The 17421-nt window shown below is 41.9% G+C and overlaps 2 protein-coding genes across 3 annotated transcripts; both read left to right on the top strand.

The window, feature by feature from the left end:
* The first annotated feature begins 1780 nt into the window (after window positions 1–1780).
* On the top strand, window positions 1781–6738 carry gpr183a (G protein-coupled receptor 183a). The gene is made up of 2 exons (XM_041950599.1): window positions 1781–2095; window positions 3980–6738. The coding sequence occupies exon 2, from the start codon at window positions 4003–4005 to the stop codon at window positions 5134–5136; it is 1134 nt and encodes a 377-aa protein (XP_041806533.1). The 5' UTR covers window positions 1781–2095; window positions 3980–4002; the 3' UTR covers window positions 5137–6738.
* A 134-nt stretch (window positions 6739–6872) lies between these two features.
* On the top strand, window positions 6873–16092 carry gpr18 (G protein-coupled receptor 18). Of its 2 annotated transcripts, none has more exons than XM_041950602.1 (3): window positions 6873–7063; window positions 12056–12102; window positions 12428–16092. In XM_041950602.1, exon 3 carries the CDS (start codon window positions 12435–12437, stop codon window positions 13452–13454), a length of 1020 nt encoding a protein of 339 aa, XP_041806536.1. In that variant the 5' UTR covers window positions 6873–7063; window positions 12056–12102; window positions 12428–12434; the 3' UTR covers window positions 13455–16092. The 2 variants fall into 2 exon arrangements, with proteins under 2 accessions (XP_041806536.1, XP_041806534.1); XM_041950600.1 differs by lacking the exon at window positions 6873–7063 and adding an exon at window positions 11225–11373.
* The last annotated feature ends 1329 nt before the right edge of the window (window positions 16093–17421 follow it).

Raw genomic sequence — 17421 nt, forward strand, 5'->3', positions numbered from 1 at the left:
AAACCGCTCACTGTCACCTTGGTACCACAGAGCAAAATCACCGCAGGGGTTTATTCCCCCCAGCCAGCAGTGTCATACAGTGATACAAGTGGGAATATTCATAGGGACTATGAAATCATTTCTATATAAGATAAATATGTTAATACAATTAATAGATAGAAAAATGCTCACAGTAGCGTGGTGGGGATGTACTAAAGAACTTCAATTCCAGCTCCTCTGAACTGGTAATTGTTATTTTCACTAGTTCAGCTGAAGGCCACTCACAACATTCATCCATGGCAGATATCTGTACATTTCAACAGGCACAACTCAAGAGGAAATTCTTACTGAAGTTTCTCTCTCATAACTTCCTTTATTATGCACAGGATGTACTGAACACCAATTAACGGCTAATGCTCTGAGAAATCTGCCAACGTCTCACAGTCTTCAGTTTCTGCACAATCGTCTTTTTATCTTTTTTTTTTTTATCTTCGTGACCATAATCATTGGCTTATATTATATATTACATTGGCAGTCATATATAGCTAAGATCCCAATAGCAACAAGAGCAGAGTGTAAAAACACAATAAGTGACTTTTCTTTGGTATTCAGCCCCATTGTCTTCTATGAATAGCCATGGCAGAATACCATGTCTGCTGTCTGTCAGCGCTGGGTGTGATCTGGCCGTCTGGTGCCCAGTGAGTCAGATCCACAAGGCCAAGCCATGAGGAAGTTGAACTGACTTCCTCTGCCTCACGGCCGGACTTGTTTTGAACAAAGGAAGGTTGTGGTCAATAAAAAAAACTGAATATGATTCTTGTAGATATATTTCATTTGTACTATCAGCCCAATACTCCGCACTCCCCATACAGAAACGTTTTTACTGTACTGTCTACACGTACTGTAATTCAGTCGCAAGCACGTCTATTCATTTTTCTCTGTTAGCAGCGTAGTACGACTTTCCCAGACAAATCAGCGGACTGATTGGCAAAACTAAATGTGCAGGTAAACGTTCATACATGTGCCCCCACAGTGCATATCCTGTAGCAAAGATGGTAATACTCAAAAGGGCGGGAGTGATACAAAGGTGCGAAAACCACAGGATAACAGTTTGTGCACTGAACTTTAGCGTGAGATTAACAGCCACTGATTGAAATATTGTGAGCGGTTAAGCTACTTCCGGGTACACAACCTTTTCCCTAACGTAATGAAACATTTTCTAAAATCATCCGCTCATTCTGAAAGCGTAGCTGTTGGATTCACATTTTCTTTCTTCCATGTAATGTGTCAAGACTTGACCACATCTTACATTCAGGTGTTCTCTGATCTCTCACACCAAAGCGTATCTGTGCTTTGACAGCGTGCTGCTACTGCTGCACCTTAAACCGGCCCTTTCTCAGTAATTCTGAGCTCAAAAATCAAAACAAAGGTGTTTCTGGAATAAAGGGGGAGTTCCTCATTTCTGCCGTCACTCATTTGCATACTCTAAAGGGAAAATGATCTGAAACTGAGAAAGAGCCTGAATTTGAATAACATGGATTATCAGACAGTATTGCTACGTAATTACTGTGCCATAAAGAAAAGTCTCTTTATATCAATACAAGATAAGTGGATGGCAAAGACAACTGTGGATGGGCTCGTCCGCGCAGCTGAAGCCACATCCTCCCAAGAGTACACACATGGCATGCCATGCCGCATGAAACCTATCCTCTCCCAAAATATGTCACAGATGGCTCAACCCCCACAAATTTATCTACCTAAAAGGCCAAATGACATGTCCCATACGTCAGTTCAGCATCACGTGAGGTTGGAGCGATCAGTAGTTGTTTCAAAAGTGTGTTTCGAGAGACAGAACGTTTGAAAGGATTAGCAAAAAGGAAGAGAGTCACAGAGACAGACACAGACGAAGAGAGAGAGAGCAACAGGATATTTTGTCACTATGGTTACTGGCAGCAGATTGGGAGCTTGACTGCCGTCCTCATTCAGGGCAGAGTGCGGCTACAGTGCTCTCAGGACAGAACCGTATAACTGAGATAAACTTTGTACAAGGAGTGTCATGCTGTCTGGATCAATGTGGCTTCAGTAAATATCAAGAACAGCTTGTTCCATCTGTGAGGTGAGTTCCCTCTACAAACTCGGTGAACGGGTTGATCATTCATGGTTACATAGATGAGGCGTCATGCGGGATAACGTATGTGCATGGTGTACGCAGCTGTTTGAGTTTGCCAGTTTAACCTTTGATGGATTTGTGTTGTGAAAAATGTTTTATATTCCAGAGTCGGATATGTACTACATCTGAAACCTGCTCGTGCAAAACCAGTGAACGACAGAGTGGCACTTTCAAATGGCAAATCATCACACCTTTACGAACTCCATTTCAACAGTCAAACAAAATGAGTACTGGATAATGAAATAACATGGGTTTTCTAGGGGAATTCAGAACTAAAAGTACCCCTTTCTACCAGAATGAGAACAATCAATCACAGCTGGGACGCTCACAGTTAGAAGGGACTTTCACAGCAGTTTGAGCGCTAACAGAAAACTACAAAGTATACTCTTAAAACACAGATTTCTTTTCAAATAGCTACATTCTTGTATATAACTTTCTTTCTGATCATTTCGCAAGGCATTTGGAAAGTAGTGTTGCTGAATGTTTGCCCCAAATACCCTTTGAGTTGGGTTAATGGGCCAGGAAACGTGTTTCTCCGCTGCACCATGTGCTCGACCGGGTTATGATTTCGCCTCAAACAATACGGTTTTTCAGCTGCCTGCCATTCTGAGGCAGAGCGCCCTGGGGAAGCTGACTTCCTCATATGCATGGCCATCTCTCAACACCACATTTTTTTTGTGTGAAAGTGTTGCAGCTGCATTCAGAAACAGCAAAGACCTCTTATTGTTCACAGACTTCCTTCATGTCACTTTTTGGCGTAAATGGCATGAAGAAAACAGCCATGTCCTGTGAGTCAAATGCAACACATACACTAGTGGTTGAATGGGCTGTAATTGCGGAGGATGCTGACTGTATCCTTCCTAACTCCTGTTTTGTCATCTTGGTGTGTAAACAAGCTGAGAAATATACTCAGAATTATCTAAATGATGCCTTGGTGCTCAAATAATAAGCTTCATATGTCAAACTACAGAATGAAAAGCTGAAAAAGTATTTAAGTCAAAAGGCAGCAGAACATATCAGATCTATTTGACCTTTTACTTGACATTTCATTTTAGGAAACCTGAAGTCTTGATTATGTAAAGCTGTGGCTATTGAAACTGGGACAAGCAAAGGCAGAGGTTGGTCTCTGCTGGGCTCAAAAAGAACCACAAGGTGGCACTACACACCTCAAAAACAACTTCTACAGTATTTGACAGGACAGGTTGTCAGCTACTGATGATAAATCAGCTGAGAGTTCACCTGCTTGAAAGCCCAAATAGCTTCAAATAAATATAATTAAAAAAAATTAAAAAAAAATAAAAGTACAAATAAATTCATATCATCCTTGCACAGTTTAGCATATGGTGAAATCATCAATATCATGTTTTGTATGTTTTATAATTTATTACAATTGAAAGAAACCATCTCTGTTACCACAAGCAGACATTGTCAGTCATTTCCTTATGAAACTGGCAGTACGTGCCACCAGGAGTAATGAGAAATACTCTAAGTTCTTTCACTTCCTTCTTGAAATCACATTCTTATATTTCTAACTCTGCATGCTCTCTTGTACCGGCGCAGTCCTAGACAATAGATTTTCATTTCAACATAGACAGAGAGTCATTGTTTCATTGCTTTTTTAGGGACTCCCCACAATGTAAATCATTTGATTTGTATGGTGAAGACTTTGGTTTAGGTTAAGGTTAGGGTTAGGGTTGACCAACACATGTGATTGGTTTCCTTTAAATACACACATTTTTTGTATCAAATTTTTTGATAAGATGAGAAAGAAAATAAGAAAATGTACAAAGAAATGAAAATCATTCACACATTTTATTTTCCTTTCTGCAGTTATTGGTTCCTAAAACGTCAAGATGGGGTCAACCACTGTGCCTGTGACCTTTACCTCCACACACACCAGCAACGACTCTAAAAATTCTGCCTGTGACACCCTGTACGCCCACCGGGACTATGCCAGGGTCCTCATGCCTCTTTTCTATTGCGTTGTGTTCATCGTGGGACTGTTCGGTAACAGCCTCGCCCTCCACGTCATCCGTCCCAATCTGAAGAAGATGAACTCCACCACCTTGTACTCTCTTAACCTGGTCATTTCTGACATCCTCTTCACCCTGTCCCTGCCTGTGAGGATTGTCTACTATGCTCTGGGCTTCCACTGGCCTCTGGGTGAGGTGCTGTGCAAGACCTCAGGCCTCATCTTCTATATCAACACCTATGCAGGGGTCAATTTCATGACCTGCCTCAGTGTAGACCGCTTCATTGCTGTGGTCCTTCCTCTGCGCTTCGGCCGACTCAGGAAGGTCAGTAACGTGCGCTACATTTGTGTAGTTGTGTGGCTGGTGGTCCTGGCGCAGACCCTCCCCCTGCTGAGCATGGATATGGCCAACGAGGAACCTGATGGCTACATCACCTGTATGGAATACCCCAACTTTGAGAAGGTCGACCACATTGCCACGATCCTGATTGGTGCTGTCTTCCTTGGGTATGTCATCCCTGTGGTGACCATCCTTGTGTGTTACTCCATCTTGTGCTCCAAACTCCACTTCACAGCCAAGAACAACCACTTGACAGAAAAGTCTGGCCGGAGCCGCAAGGCCATCGGTGTGATCTGCTGTGTAGCCCTGGTGTTTGTTCTCTGCTTCAGCCCTTATCACATTAACCTCCTGCAGTACATGGTCCGCAAGCTGGTGTCGAGCCCCGACTGCACCGATCTCACCGCCTTTCAGGTGTCGCTGCACATCACTGTGTGTCTGATGAACCTCAACTCCTGTTTGGATCCTTTTATCTACTTCTTCGCCTGCAAAGGCTACAAGAGGAAAGTTCTGAAGCTGCTGAAGCTACAGGTCAGCATGTCCTTCTCCAGTGCGGTGAGGACGTCACCTGAAGGCTCCTCTAAGGATGTAATTGATGGCAACAAGTTCCAACTAGGTTCCACGATAGGTTCAACCAGTGAGAGACTCACAGAAAGGAGAGTACTGCGGCATGAGTAAATGAGAGAACTGAGGCACAACATGAAGAACCTTTTACACGTGGGCCTACTTTAATCAAGACCAGTCAAAAAATGTGACTCATGCCAACAGCTACTCCGCATCTGGATCTACAGAAATTCAGCTCTTTTGGACAGATTAATTTACACCAGGGAAAGTTTTTAAATGAACATTAACAGAATGACTCAGCCCTTATACTGTTCTGTATAGATTTTTTCTTATTGATATCAGTGAGTTACTCAGGAAAGCAGAGATTGTTGCAGCTAAGGAAAGAAAGGAGGATACTTCTTTATAAAGTGTGCTAGTCTCCTGCCCGTAGACCATAGTGTCGATGGAGTGGCGCATTAGCGCAGAAGTGGACAGTCAACTGATAGCGACTGAGAGTTGAAAGAGACATTGATGACCACCAGACATAAAGTATGTTACAGTATGTGTACTTATATCCCTAAATGCAGTATACTCGCCAGAAAGAAACATTTTTTGAAATATTTGCAACCGAATAATGACCTCACATCTAATCCCATCCTGCAGTGTTACCTTTACGAACTGGGATGTTAAGGTGCAAGTAGATATGAGTTTCACTTCAAAATGAAATCGGACTAATTTTTGTTTACCTAAAGTTTGAATTCAGCACACAGTTGTAGTATCTCAGGATCGAGAGGATTGATATTGACAAACTGTACACTCATCGTTTCAGCTGCCTGCCAACCGATTAACCTTATTTTGTTGAAGGGGCACCACGTTTGTCTGCATTCATTTGCTCATGATAAAAGTCATGATTTCTTGTAAACAGACAGAAGTTATGCTTAAAATCAGCGTTATTCATAATAACGCATGGTGCATATCCCTGAGGTCTAAACAACATGTCGAGTGTATTTCACTCCTCATAAAATATTTGCAAAGATGAATGTATTCATAATCCAGCACTGTTTACATCCATGTTTTCCAGCTTGCAGCCTTTGTCCTTGGCTTTTGCTGGCGCTGTGAGGAGAGGGTGTGTTACCGCCACCTGTAGATCAGTGGAATATATGACACCACTGGCAGGACTGTGAAATTGCATCATACATGCGTGCATGCTGACGAGATAAGTAAAACAGGGAACCTCTCTTCGTAGCACTACTAGAGGTCTAAAACGTCCTTGTATATTGTTGCTTTTGGAGTGCTACCAAAAGCATTTTTTGTTTTAATTGTAATTTTCTTGAGAGAGCTGTAGCAACACTCATGCTTATGAAAATCAGGTGTCATTTCATTGGTCCAGAAAGCTAAATCTGTCCACATATTTAAGTGTTCAGAAAATGAATCAAACAAGATATAGTAGGGGTCATTTTCAAAAACATGTATGCTTGTTCTGATTTATTTTCCTAAATTATGTCTTTTTGTGCAGTAAAGTTAATCACACTGGTGTTCGTCATGCCAAAAATGCCTTTTATCTGTTTTTGTAAATGAACTTTTTCAAATGTCACACTGCTTTTCAGTGTGCCTAAGGCCAGACAAACCTCAAACGCCGATTTGTCCATGCTGAACAACTTTGAGGAGGGTCTCAACATGTTATCCGAGCACATAAAGAGTCAAAACAACATAAGAAATAAACTCAAAGGAAGTTGATAATCATTTCTCTGCTTTTCTGTCCGGAAAAACTCCATTAGAGTCACATCTAACTGTTGAAAATACAAGTTCAGTTTGCATTAGACAACAAAAAGGGGCGTGGGGGCCGACTGGTGGAGGCCATAATCTGTAATGCATCAAAAACGTGTCCAGTATGATATTTAACAGGCGCCGCTGTTGTCGACTGTCTGATTGACACCTCCAAATCATAGTCTGCTCTTAGATCCTGTTTATCCTCCGGACGTCTCTCTCAGCTCTCTCAGTTGAAGATCGTCAGATAACTCTATTTTCACTTTCTCCTTTTCTGCTAAACATCGTGATAAAGGTAGCAAATGACTTTTTTTTTTCATTACATTTTACTTTTATCATCCGTCTTTAGATTCAGGTGGTGCAGATGATATCGTTTTATATTGTGTTGCTGATTTATCCGATCCAAGATGCTCTTTTTGGTGTAAAATTGGTACTTGCCTTTTGTGAGCTGTAGGAAGAGGATTGCTGGAACAGGTCTTCTTTCACTTCTGGATTTTGAAGAGGTTTTTCGTAGACATAGCTTCCACTCATAGGTTTAAAATTTGTTTAACATTTTGCTCTCAAGTACAGCTGGTAAATACAAGACTCAGCTCTGCACTCATTATGATTAGGCTGGTCGGTTTGACTGAGAGAGGAAACAACAGTGGAATGGCCTCACCACAAAATGTGACTTTGTTACATGTTTCGCTGCAAAAACTTCCAAAACATCAGGGGAAGAACAGCAGCATTCTTCTTGTTTCATCGCACTCAACAACAGATGGCACAAAGACAAGACATAGGTGGAGATACAGCCAGGAGAAAAGTTCAGCAGAGTTCATGTCACCATGTTGATGGTAAAGCTCATCATCCAGCATAACCACAGCCAAGGCTCCAACAAAACCACAGAAGAAAACATGCGCCTACCGTGAGCAAGATATCAGCCAGTACTTCCTGCTCATAAAACCCTATACTGAACAACAGAAGTTATTTTTCCCGAATGATTAGTGGGGTTTTTTTTTTTTTCTTTTTTTGCTGCATGATGGGAGGGTTATTAAAAATCAACCAAAATTGACTGAAATCTTCAATTCCGGGAACTGTTGATGTGAAGTTCGTAGAAACATGAGCACAACCACAGCACAAATACCAGTGAGGGAACTGGAGCACAAATGAGTCAATTAATTGATTAGTCAATCGACGGGAAATTAATCAGCAACTGTCTTGATAATCAATTCATTATTATTTAAGCAAAAGTGCGATTAACATTTTTCACTATTTTCTGACATTTGTTAGAGCAAACGGTTAATCGTAAAATTTATCAGCAGATTAATAAACACTGACAGTGATTGTTAGTTGCAGCACTTAAAGGGAAATTACAGAGTGATTATTAGCATCTTGACCTCTTCGTATGCTTTTTTCAGGTGAAACAGGTGCAATGAACACTGTATTTCACATATATAGTATGATTGCCATGCTTTATCACTCCTTTTGTTTCTGTCATGTGACTTCTTTAGGGATTAAAGGAAAGTGCCTGCTTTAAAGGGATGGGCTGGAAGCATCTGAGAACTTTACATAGTGCATGTACACATTTGAAAGATGGAAGAGGCGTAGATTCATTTGGATTATTTTAATAATCTCATTATGGCAACAATATGATTGTCCAGAAAGTGAGTTCTGCAGCTTTGATTTGACGTTAAGGCCAGTCCCTCTCAAAAGTTGTTCCTTCACTGTGCAGAATGATGACTGTGGTTGACACTACATTGTTGTTTTCACACTCATCAGCTGAACGTGGAACGTTTCTCTGTGCTCACCTTAGTGAGTTTAAGACAATGTGATACCACAAGTAGTTTCAAGACATTGTGGTTCAATATGTAACTTATGCAAGTGTGAAGCCTCCAGTGCACATATACTGAGAAGAGACTTCCACAGACAGAGGCCCCCACCCACACTAAATTGTTGAATCTTATCACACTAACCTCTGTAACGACTGAAGCTGCTTCTCTTTGGCGAGGCCTCTGATGTCAGTGATAGCAGTGGTTGTGATGATGATGATGATGATGATGATGATGATGATGCCACTCGCAGCTGGTTTTCCAGGTTTGACTCTGTCAGTCTTGAGAGGAACTGGGTCTTTGCAGCTGAGAAGCGGCTGGAGCTTGAGGTCCGGCTCTGAGAGGTTCTTGGTAATGTCCTCCATGAAGGCCAAAGCACACAGACTGACTGTCACTGAGTTTCCACATCAGGTTTTCCTTCATCTCTGTGAATTCTTCTGGACAGAAAGACACTCTGGAACTGTTCTGCTCTGTCTGGTATTAGCAGCATTCACAATGTCTCCTTCTGAATGAGGTTTTAGCTTCTTAGCTATTAGCTCGTTTGCTAAAGCTGCTTGTTGGGCATCCGAACTCTGCCAAGGACCGCTAACTTAATGCATGTTTGCAGCTGTACGGACTGTATGACGCTCGACATTAGCCTTCTCCTTCACTGTGAGCTTGTCTCCAAAAACTAACTTCAACACACTGGTTTGTTTCTTTCTTCAACAACAAAAAGCGCAACAGCTGACAGGCGCCATGACGCTTTGACGGGATATCAACCGCGACCAGTGTTGCGTTCAGGGACAGCTCAGAAAAATGAGTATCCTAGAAAAAAGTTGCTTTTTGTATTAATGAATTGTCTCGCGGGCCTGATGAAACGGTCTCGGGGAACCAGGAGGTTCCCCACCCCTGCTTTATAATGAAGATGGACACATCTTGTGTCCAACTTTTGAAATGAACACTGTTCACATAGTCATACTGTGGATTCTGGATTTTTCAATGAGGGAGAAGGACTGCATGTAATTTTAAGAGTGTTTAACTCTGTAAATGAAGTTTCTGTGGAATATCTATGCCACACACAGATTATTATTCAAAGAAGAATGTTTTTATTTCTGTTGAATTAAAACAACCAAGTTCAGTTACCAACTCTAATCAGTGATGGAGAGAAGGAAAAAGAGAAGATGGGCAGAAAGGAGATAACAGAACTACACATGAAATGATTGATTACATACATGTCTATTCTGTCTATATTTTGGACTATAAAAGGTTTGTTAAACTTTTTTTTTGCAATAATTGCCAGAGATAAAATTTTATTTAATGCATGATAATAGCTTTGTCTTACTTGCAGAAATAAAAAATTGATTATTCCAAGACTAAATCAATCATTAGGCACAGGCTGCCACCAAAACCTGTGTACTCTTGTAGTGATTATTTTCAGCCTCTAGAGGACAGTATGAAACAGAGCAAAGAGGTGATGTTAGAGGAAGTTAAATGGGCTTTTCACAGGCAACATACTGAACACCAAAACTAAATACTGACAGATGTAGGAAGAGTATCACTTCATCTTTTCTTCTTTTTTTTAATTGCACCTTTGCCTGTTTTATATTTAAGACGAATGTCAGAGTGTAAAATAAAACGATGTAAGGACATAACGAAAAGACAGAAGTGGATGTTGTCTAAACAGATATCTGTGCGTAAAAATGCACTTGTATAGTTTATGATGAAGGTGACAATAAACACTTGAATTTATGTGGAGGACTTGCCGAGGCAACCACATGACAAATATCAAAGAGAGGAAAACATCACACAGACTGTTGTCATAACAACATATTGCGATGAACACAAAGTACCATCTGGCATGAAATTTTTAAGACACATCGAGAGGACAAGCCGATAGATAATTATTTCCCAGGAATAAGAATTAGACTGAATGAGCAGCTTCCATATCAACAGTGTGACAAAAAAAAAAAAAGTGTAGTGAGCGTGGAAAGAAGTTGAGCATCAAAGCAGTCAGACAAAAGAGGAAATAGTATAAGTCATGGGAAAGTTTGATTTGCTCTCCGTTTTACAAGATCTCCTGCATAATGGGAATGGAAAGTACCAGTTACGAGAGAAAGGGAAGAAGTTTTGATTGCACTGTGTTCTTTGTGCCAAACGTCCTAATTCATAGTTGTTAGCAGCTCACACACACATTAATCACACACATTAATCTGTATTCAGCCCAGGTCCGGCCTGACCTTGAGCTTTTCACCTGAGGTATGCGCTTTGCATCCATTAAGTCGACGTGGTGTAAAACCATCTCACAGCATCAGCGTGAAGTGTCTATTACCACCGTCTTATTTCCTGTTTATATGGCAACTGCCTCAACATCCTGTTTTTAATTACTTCTCTCCAGCAGCAGATGCTTCTCACAGCAACCTGCTGTGGATTACTCCCCTGAGAACTAATGTGCTGTGACAGACCCCACTTTTCCAATCAATAACTCGCCCTAAATCTGCCATCTCTCTGCCTGCCAAACACACTCCCACTTCTAATGGCACATCATTTTCTTTAAGGGGGTGTAATTGCAGACGGTGGAAAGCTGTAGCCCTTTGTGTTCCAACTACGCAGATACTGTAAAGGAATCTAAAGTGCAGAAACTACAGCACAGGAAGTGATGGGGGCTTTACACTGTGCTCAGTCTCGCCACCATTTCCATCACAATACCCTCAGAGAAAGCGTTCACTTCCCTGTTTTGGCTGAGGGCTCAGATAAATCGCTGCGCCGCTTCATAAACCTGTTGGCGCAAGCTTGTCGAGATGTTTGTGTGATTTCCGTGGTAAGTGCAGTCTTTTATCGTTCAGGCGAGGCTAGCTGATCCGTCTGACCTTTCAGACGGAGAGGGGGAAGTCATTTTGGCAGACATGTTTTACAGTCACATGCCGCGTGGTTGTTTCGCTGCGAGTTTTGGGACAGGCTTATTTCAGTCACTCCGCGAATTTGTTTTACTCTGCAGCTTTGCATGAATCGGTTTCCTGATTTCAAATGATCAGCTACAATACACATAACAGACAGCTGAGCACAGTTCTGTGGTGAATAAGAATACTTCAGTGTGAAAGGTGGACATCACATGATTTACTATCAATCCACAGCATCAGTGTCTCAAGAATAAAAATCTCACTTCCTCATTGTTTAACCTGTCCAAAGGTTACATTAAGTTTTTTTAATAGTAAATTTTAATTATGGAACAACAAGTCTAGACTGACATGGTCTGTTTGTCTTTCTCCGTCTTTCAAAGCGCAGCTGCTCAGCTTTTAAAAATACGTATTCAAATGATGGAGCAGCAGGTTCTGCAAACTGTAAAACACAGATCTGAGCACATTCATGAGCAGCCGGTGGCTAATTCAAACCCAGTGTTTCTTCTGGAGACCTTGCCGTGCTACTACGGTTTTTCTCTCAAACGCAGAACATTTGTCTGTGCCTACACTTGTCATTTGTTTCTTGATTGCTTTTTTCCTTAGATCAAACTCAAGGACCAGTGAGGGAGTCTTCTACATAATGATCAAAAGTAAGTTGCATTGCCGAGTCTTCGCTCCTGGCATCGTTTAACACTTGAAATCTAACAGATTATTTTAGTCAAGATGGTGAACAATCAGAATCAGTAAATAAATCCTTATGGTTTCTCTAACATTTTTGTGGCTGACAGTAAATTACAGAACTACTCATCTTAGATTTAATCAGTTTTTGTACTTATTGTACATGTGATCAAAAGAAAGTAGTAGTATGTGACCTTAATTAATTATTCAACTAACATAATGCAAACAAATAGGCTAAAAGGGCAAAAAAGAATCTGAAAAGGGAATCAACACAGATATCCTGCTGTGCTCTGTAAGTTTCAGAATGAAACTGGATCTAAACTCCTCCAACATGTCTGTGGAGTCTGGTGCTGTCAGGCCGGAGCAGGGCCCGGTGGAGTACCGCATTGCAGGCCTGATCTTCTACTGCTTCGTCTTCATCATAGGCATCATAGTCAATGTCACAGCTTTATGGGTGTTCGCCCTCACCACCAAGAAGAGGAACTCTGTCACGGTCTACATGATAAACGTGGCGGTGGTGGACCTCACCTTCATCCTGCTGCTTCTCTTCAGGATGGTTTACCACCACCACGACTACTGGCCCTTTGGAGATCTTTTCTGCAGAATCAGTGCAGCTCTCACCATCTTCTACCCCTGCATGGCTCTGTGGCTGTTCGCTCTGATCAGCGCAGACCGCTACATGGCCATAGTCCAGCCGAAGCACGGCAAAGAGCTGAGGAACGTCCCGAAGGCCGTGGTGGCGAGTCTCGGGGTGTGGCTCATGACTCTCGGCTGCACTGTACCCCTGCTCTTCTCTGAGGAAGACCCCGATCGCATCTCCAACTTCACCACCTGCATCAAGATGCAAGACATCATCTACATGCGCCACGACAACCCCGTCAACTTTGTGCGGCTCATCTTCTTCTTCCTGGTTCCCATATGCATCATGATAGGCTGCTACATTGTCATTGTGGACAATCTGATGCATGGCCGCACCTCTAAACTCAAACCTAAAGTGAAGCAGAAGTCCATCCGGATTATCATCACACTGATTATCCAAGTGTTGGTGTGTTTTGTGCCTTTCCACGTGTGCCTGGTGCTCCGTTTGCTGGGGAAAGGCAAAGACGGGGGGTTTAGCACAGGGGCAGTCTTCACCACGTTCCTGATGAACATGAGCACAGTGTTAGATATCATTCTGTACTACATCGTCTCCAAGCAGTTCCAGGACAGGGTGATCAGCGTGATCCTGTACAGGAACTATCTGCGAAGTGTGAGACGCAAGAGCAGGCACACGCACACAGGCAGCGTCCGATCAATGAGCAACCTGACCAGCGCAATGATATGAAGCCGCCGTCAAACGTCCATGTAGAACAGTGCGCTGATATGCACTGTGCACGCTTTGGCACAATGTAACACTGAATGCATCACTGTGTACATGGTTCATTATCAAAAGGATCAAAACTTGCAATTAATTTCCAAGGTGTAATTTGCACTCACAGTATGGGAGTGCTGCTGTTGTGGCAAAAACATCTGTGTTCAGAGCTGATTGACTTGCCCATGAGACTTGAGATGTTTTCTGTGCATCTTTGCTCTGGCAGACAAAGCACGGGTGGCTCAGGTGTAATACATGAAGGCGTAAATAAAGCTCCTAATTATTAAAAACATAGCCCACAGTATCTCAGCGTTTGCTTTGTTACTATGTAGAAATACTGAAACCACTTTCAGCTTTGCCACTGCATCAACCAGCATCTATAAAGGGCCTGACTGCCTCCAAAACCTACAGGAAACAATGGTGGGTTTTTAAAGGGGGTTGCTGCTTTTGTTTGGTGCTGCACCACATTTGCAACGTCGCCTCTGTAGCACCTCGATGCAGCATCATGACTTAAATATAGCCATCAACGCATGCAGGACGTGATGAGGTGCAAATAAACCAGTTTATCTGACGGGCAACACTTCACAATGTCATATGTGTGGAGTCTCACTAGACATAGGACATAATTATAACACCCACAGGCGCCCTGGAAGCTGCTGTAAACGTATCGACCAGGTGATGGCAGCATGGCACAGCTAGAGCCCAGCCACCTGCCAGAGCAAGACAAAACAGTGCTCTCTTTACCTGTGAAGTGCATAGTAAAGATTTCCCATTCTCTGCTTTAGTTCTTTATACTCTTAATGTTTTTTTTATATATATATATGTGCATTTCATTGCATTTCAGCTGGCTTTATAAAAGCAAATATTTTCACTTCTAGTTCTGTGAAGTAATCATTCCACCTCATCACAGAGAAGCTGCAAACGACAGTCGTAACAGCCTCCTCGACCACGAATCAGACCGAAGTGTGTTTATGGCGCAATGCGAATCGTATTGATTAGATGTTAAATGATTCAGTCACTTAAAGTGCATTTACAGTAACATCCTCAAGAGATGTCAGCGAGGCTATTTACTAGATTTAAAGCAACCTTAACCTTAAAAGAGAAAACCTTTTCTGCACGGGGATGCTTTAATGTCAGGTCTCTGCTGCGAGTGTACATCCTGAAATTCATCATCAATTTATTCCTCAAATGACGGCCAAGTTAGAGGACAGCGAACGCAGTGACAGTTCCAGCTCCACGAAGACACTGTTTAATTTAAACGTGGGAGAAAATGTCAGGTTTGAATGTGACGGCTTTGATAGGTGTCCTGCACAAACACCACCAGAGCTGAGGATTGATTTGGTGTTGCCAGTCGCTAAAATAATCAAGTTAGTGTGTCTGTCACACAGCGCAGTCTTAACCGGATTAGACAGTGAGTCAGTGTAGCTGAGTAACTATGCAGTGTCTCATGCAATTAGACAGTCAAGGCACCCTGTGGTGTAACCGCATGTACCATAGCAGTTCTCAGAATGGTTATCTTATGGATGATCAATTGCAAACAAAATGAAATAAAGTGATTTACACTCTGCAAAGCTGCAAAGAGACGCTTTCTGTAGCCTGTTAATGTTTCCCACATCTCCACAAGCATGCCCAGTTAAACTCTCACTGAGATGTGTAAGACGGTGGTTAAAGGATAAACTGTACTGGGAGTCCATATGGTTCTTGGCTGGTTTGTCCAGTGCTCATAGGTCAAGCAGTGGTCAGGCCGTGGAGTACAGACGGGCGAGATTTACACTGTTTTAATAAGAGGAGGCAGACTACGAGATTTCCATCTCACGCGGAATTCTGGGAACTGCAGTTCATCACATGATGATAGGTTTATTGGCCGGTGGACTACAAGTGGATTTATAACCAAGGGGTCAAAGGTCAAATGAAACATCAGAGAGTCGTCTATCTGTCCCACCTGTTAGACATCAAAGAAAAACCAGCCACGCTGCTCACAGCAACTGGCATTTAAAACAATTAAGTTTCCTGTCAAGTCCCTGTGATGAATTATCCGGAAGCTTTGCCCGCTGTAATTCTAAATCTTCCCAACAAGTGCCTTTGTTGTAGAGAAATTAATGAAAACAAGATTGTCTTTCATAGGAGCTGATCTAACAGCGCGACAGCCAGCTGCTCTTCTTTGGGAATAAAAACAGTCAGCATTAAACACAGCTCACGCAAAATACTTTCTTTTTTTTTTTTTCTACCACTCGTGTGGAAAACAAATCAGGCGGCGAGCGCAGTGGCCATCTGTTTTGTTATTTGATATGTGTGAATACATGTTGTAATGACTTTGTTTGTGAATCACTCTCCGCGGCAGAACACACGAGAGCTCTCGAAGTGCTGGAGTGTTCAAAGCTAATCATATAATTGGACACAATAGTCGATGACAAATGGAGACGCTTGGAGCCAGCCAGCTGGGGAAGTGAATATGTAATCATTGTAAAATCATATCATTTTTGCATATTTGAAGACAGCTTAATAGAGTTTGCGTGTCAGCACACGATCAAGTGATGATCAGAGACAGTGTGGCTGTATTTGTTTTTCCAAATAGTGCTTTGGTAGACTATCCATCTTTATCACAATTAAAAGTGTTTCTCCGGAGTTTGCGTCTTACATATTCATTCATGCTCCGTGCAAACAGATTTGGGACAAATGACCAGTCTGAATATGAAGACAGAAATATGGCGCAGCAGCTTACAGCCTACAGCAGTGACTCAACGGAGGTACTTGTACCCCAGGGGTACTATCGCAGTTGCCAGGAGGTGTGTGCAAAGACTGTGGAATAGCTCAACTACTTTGAAAAAAGTTGAATTTACAATTACACATATTGAGTCAGCTGGAATACCTGGACAGGACATTGTTGACACTCGCCGTGCTCACAAACCAGCGGAGTCGAAACCATCGGCTAAAGTGAAACTGATATGTAGAAGTAATGAATAGATCGTTTAAATCGATAGCTAAAAGCAAAATATTTGCAATATTTAGATAAGAGAGTATTGCATAAAGGGTGAAAAGGCTAAAAGTGATTGATTTATGGTCGAAACAGCAAACAGTAAAGGATTAATGGTTGAAATAATGACTAAAAGTAAAGGATAAATTCCAGCTTCTGCATCTTCCAAAAGGGAGTGGTATGAATGCAATCAAACTAAGCTTAACACAGACAGTTACATTGTATGAAATAATGAAATAATGTAACATTTATTAAAACAATATACTCATAATAAATAATGTTTAAAAGCAATTCAAATGAACATATTTGGAATGACATGTGGTGTCAGCGGTCAACCCCGTCTATTTATATTCAACATTTCTCTTCGTAATGGCGTAAACATTTCTTTGAGTGAATGAAACACTACATTTCATGCACTTGGTCGGGTTGGACGTCAGCTGAAGTGCAGGACTGTGACACCAGGATCCAGACTTCATGTCCACGCTGCGGTCAGGTGCAGGCAACAACAGCGCTCTGGTGATGGATCCTGATTGCTACTGACTTTGTCTGCATTAGAACAGACCATGATGTTTCCCTACTATTCACCAAGCGCTGTCAGTGATTAAACACAACCCCCCAAAAAAAGATGAATAACGCTGCTGTCAGTACAAGAGGATAGTGCAATGCAAGCTCGCCTATTTTGAGGGAGGTCAAAATTAAACGTGTTGTCAGTAAACAAACGTTCAGAATCAGATTATGCCTTTCTGTTTCCTTCAAAACGTACTTCCTGTTGCTAATTAGTCGTAAATATACGTAATTTCTGGGGGACAGATTTCCAACAGAGGGAGCATGTGGGGGAATATCACAGAAAAAAGGAAGGAAGCACTAGATTTATAGTATAAGCTCAAAAACACAGAACTGCAGCAGCTTCTGTCACCCAAACGCGTTGTTGCTGCAGAAGCAGAATATGTCACAGTTTGGTTTGGA

This window comes from Chelmon rostratus, chromosome 13, assembly GCF_017976325.1.
Source record: "Chelmon rostratus isolate fCheRos1 chromosome 13, fCheRos1.pri, whole genome shotgun sequence".
NCBI classification, from domain to species: Eukaryota; Metazoa; Chordata; class Actinopteri; order Chaetodontiformes; family Chaetodontidae; genus Chelmon; species Chelmon rostratus.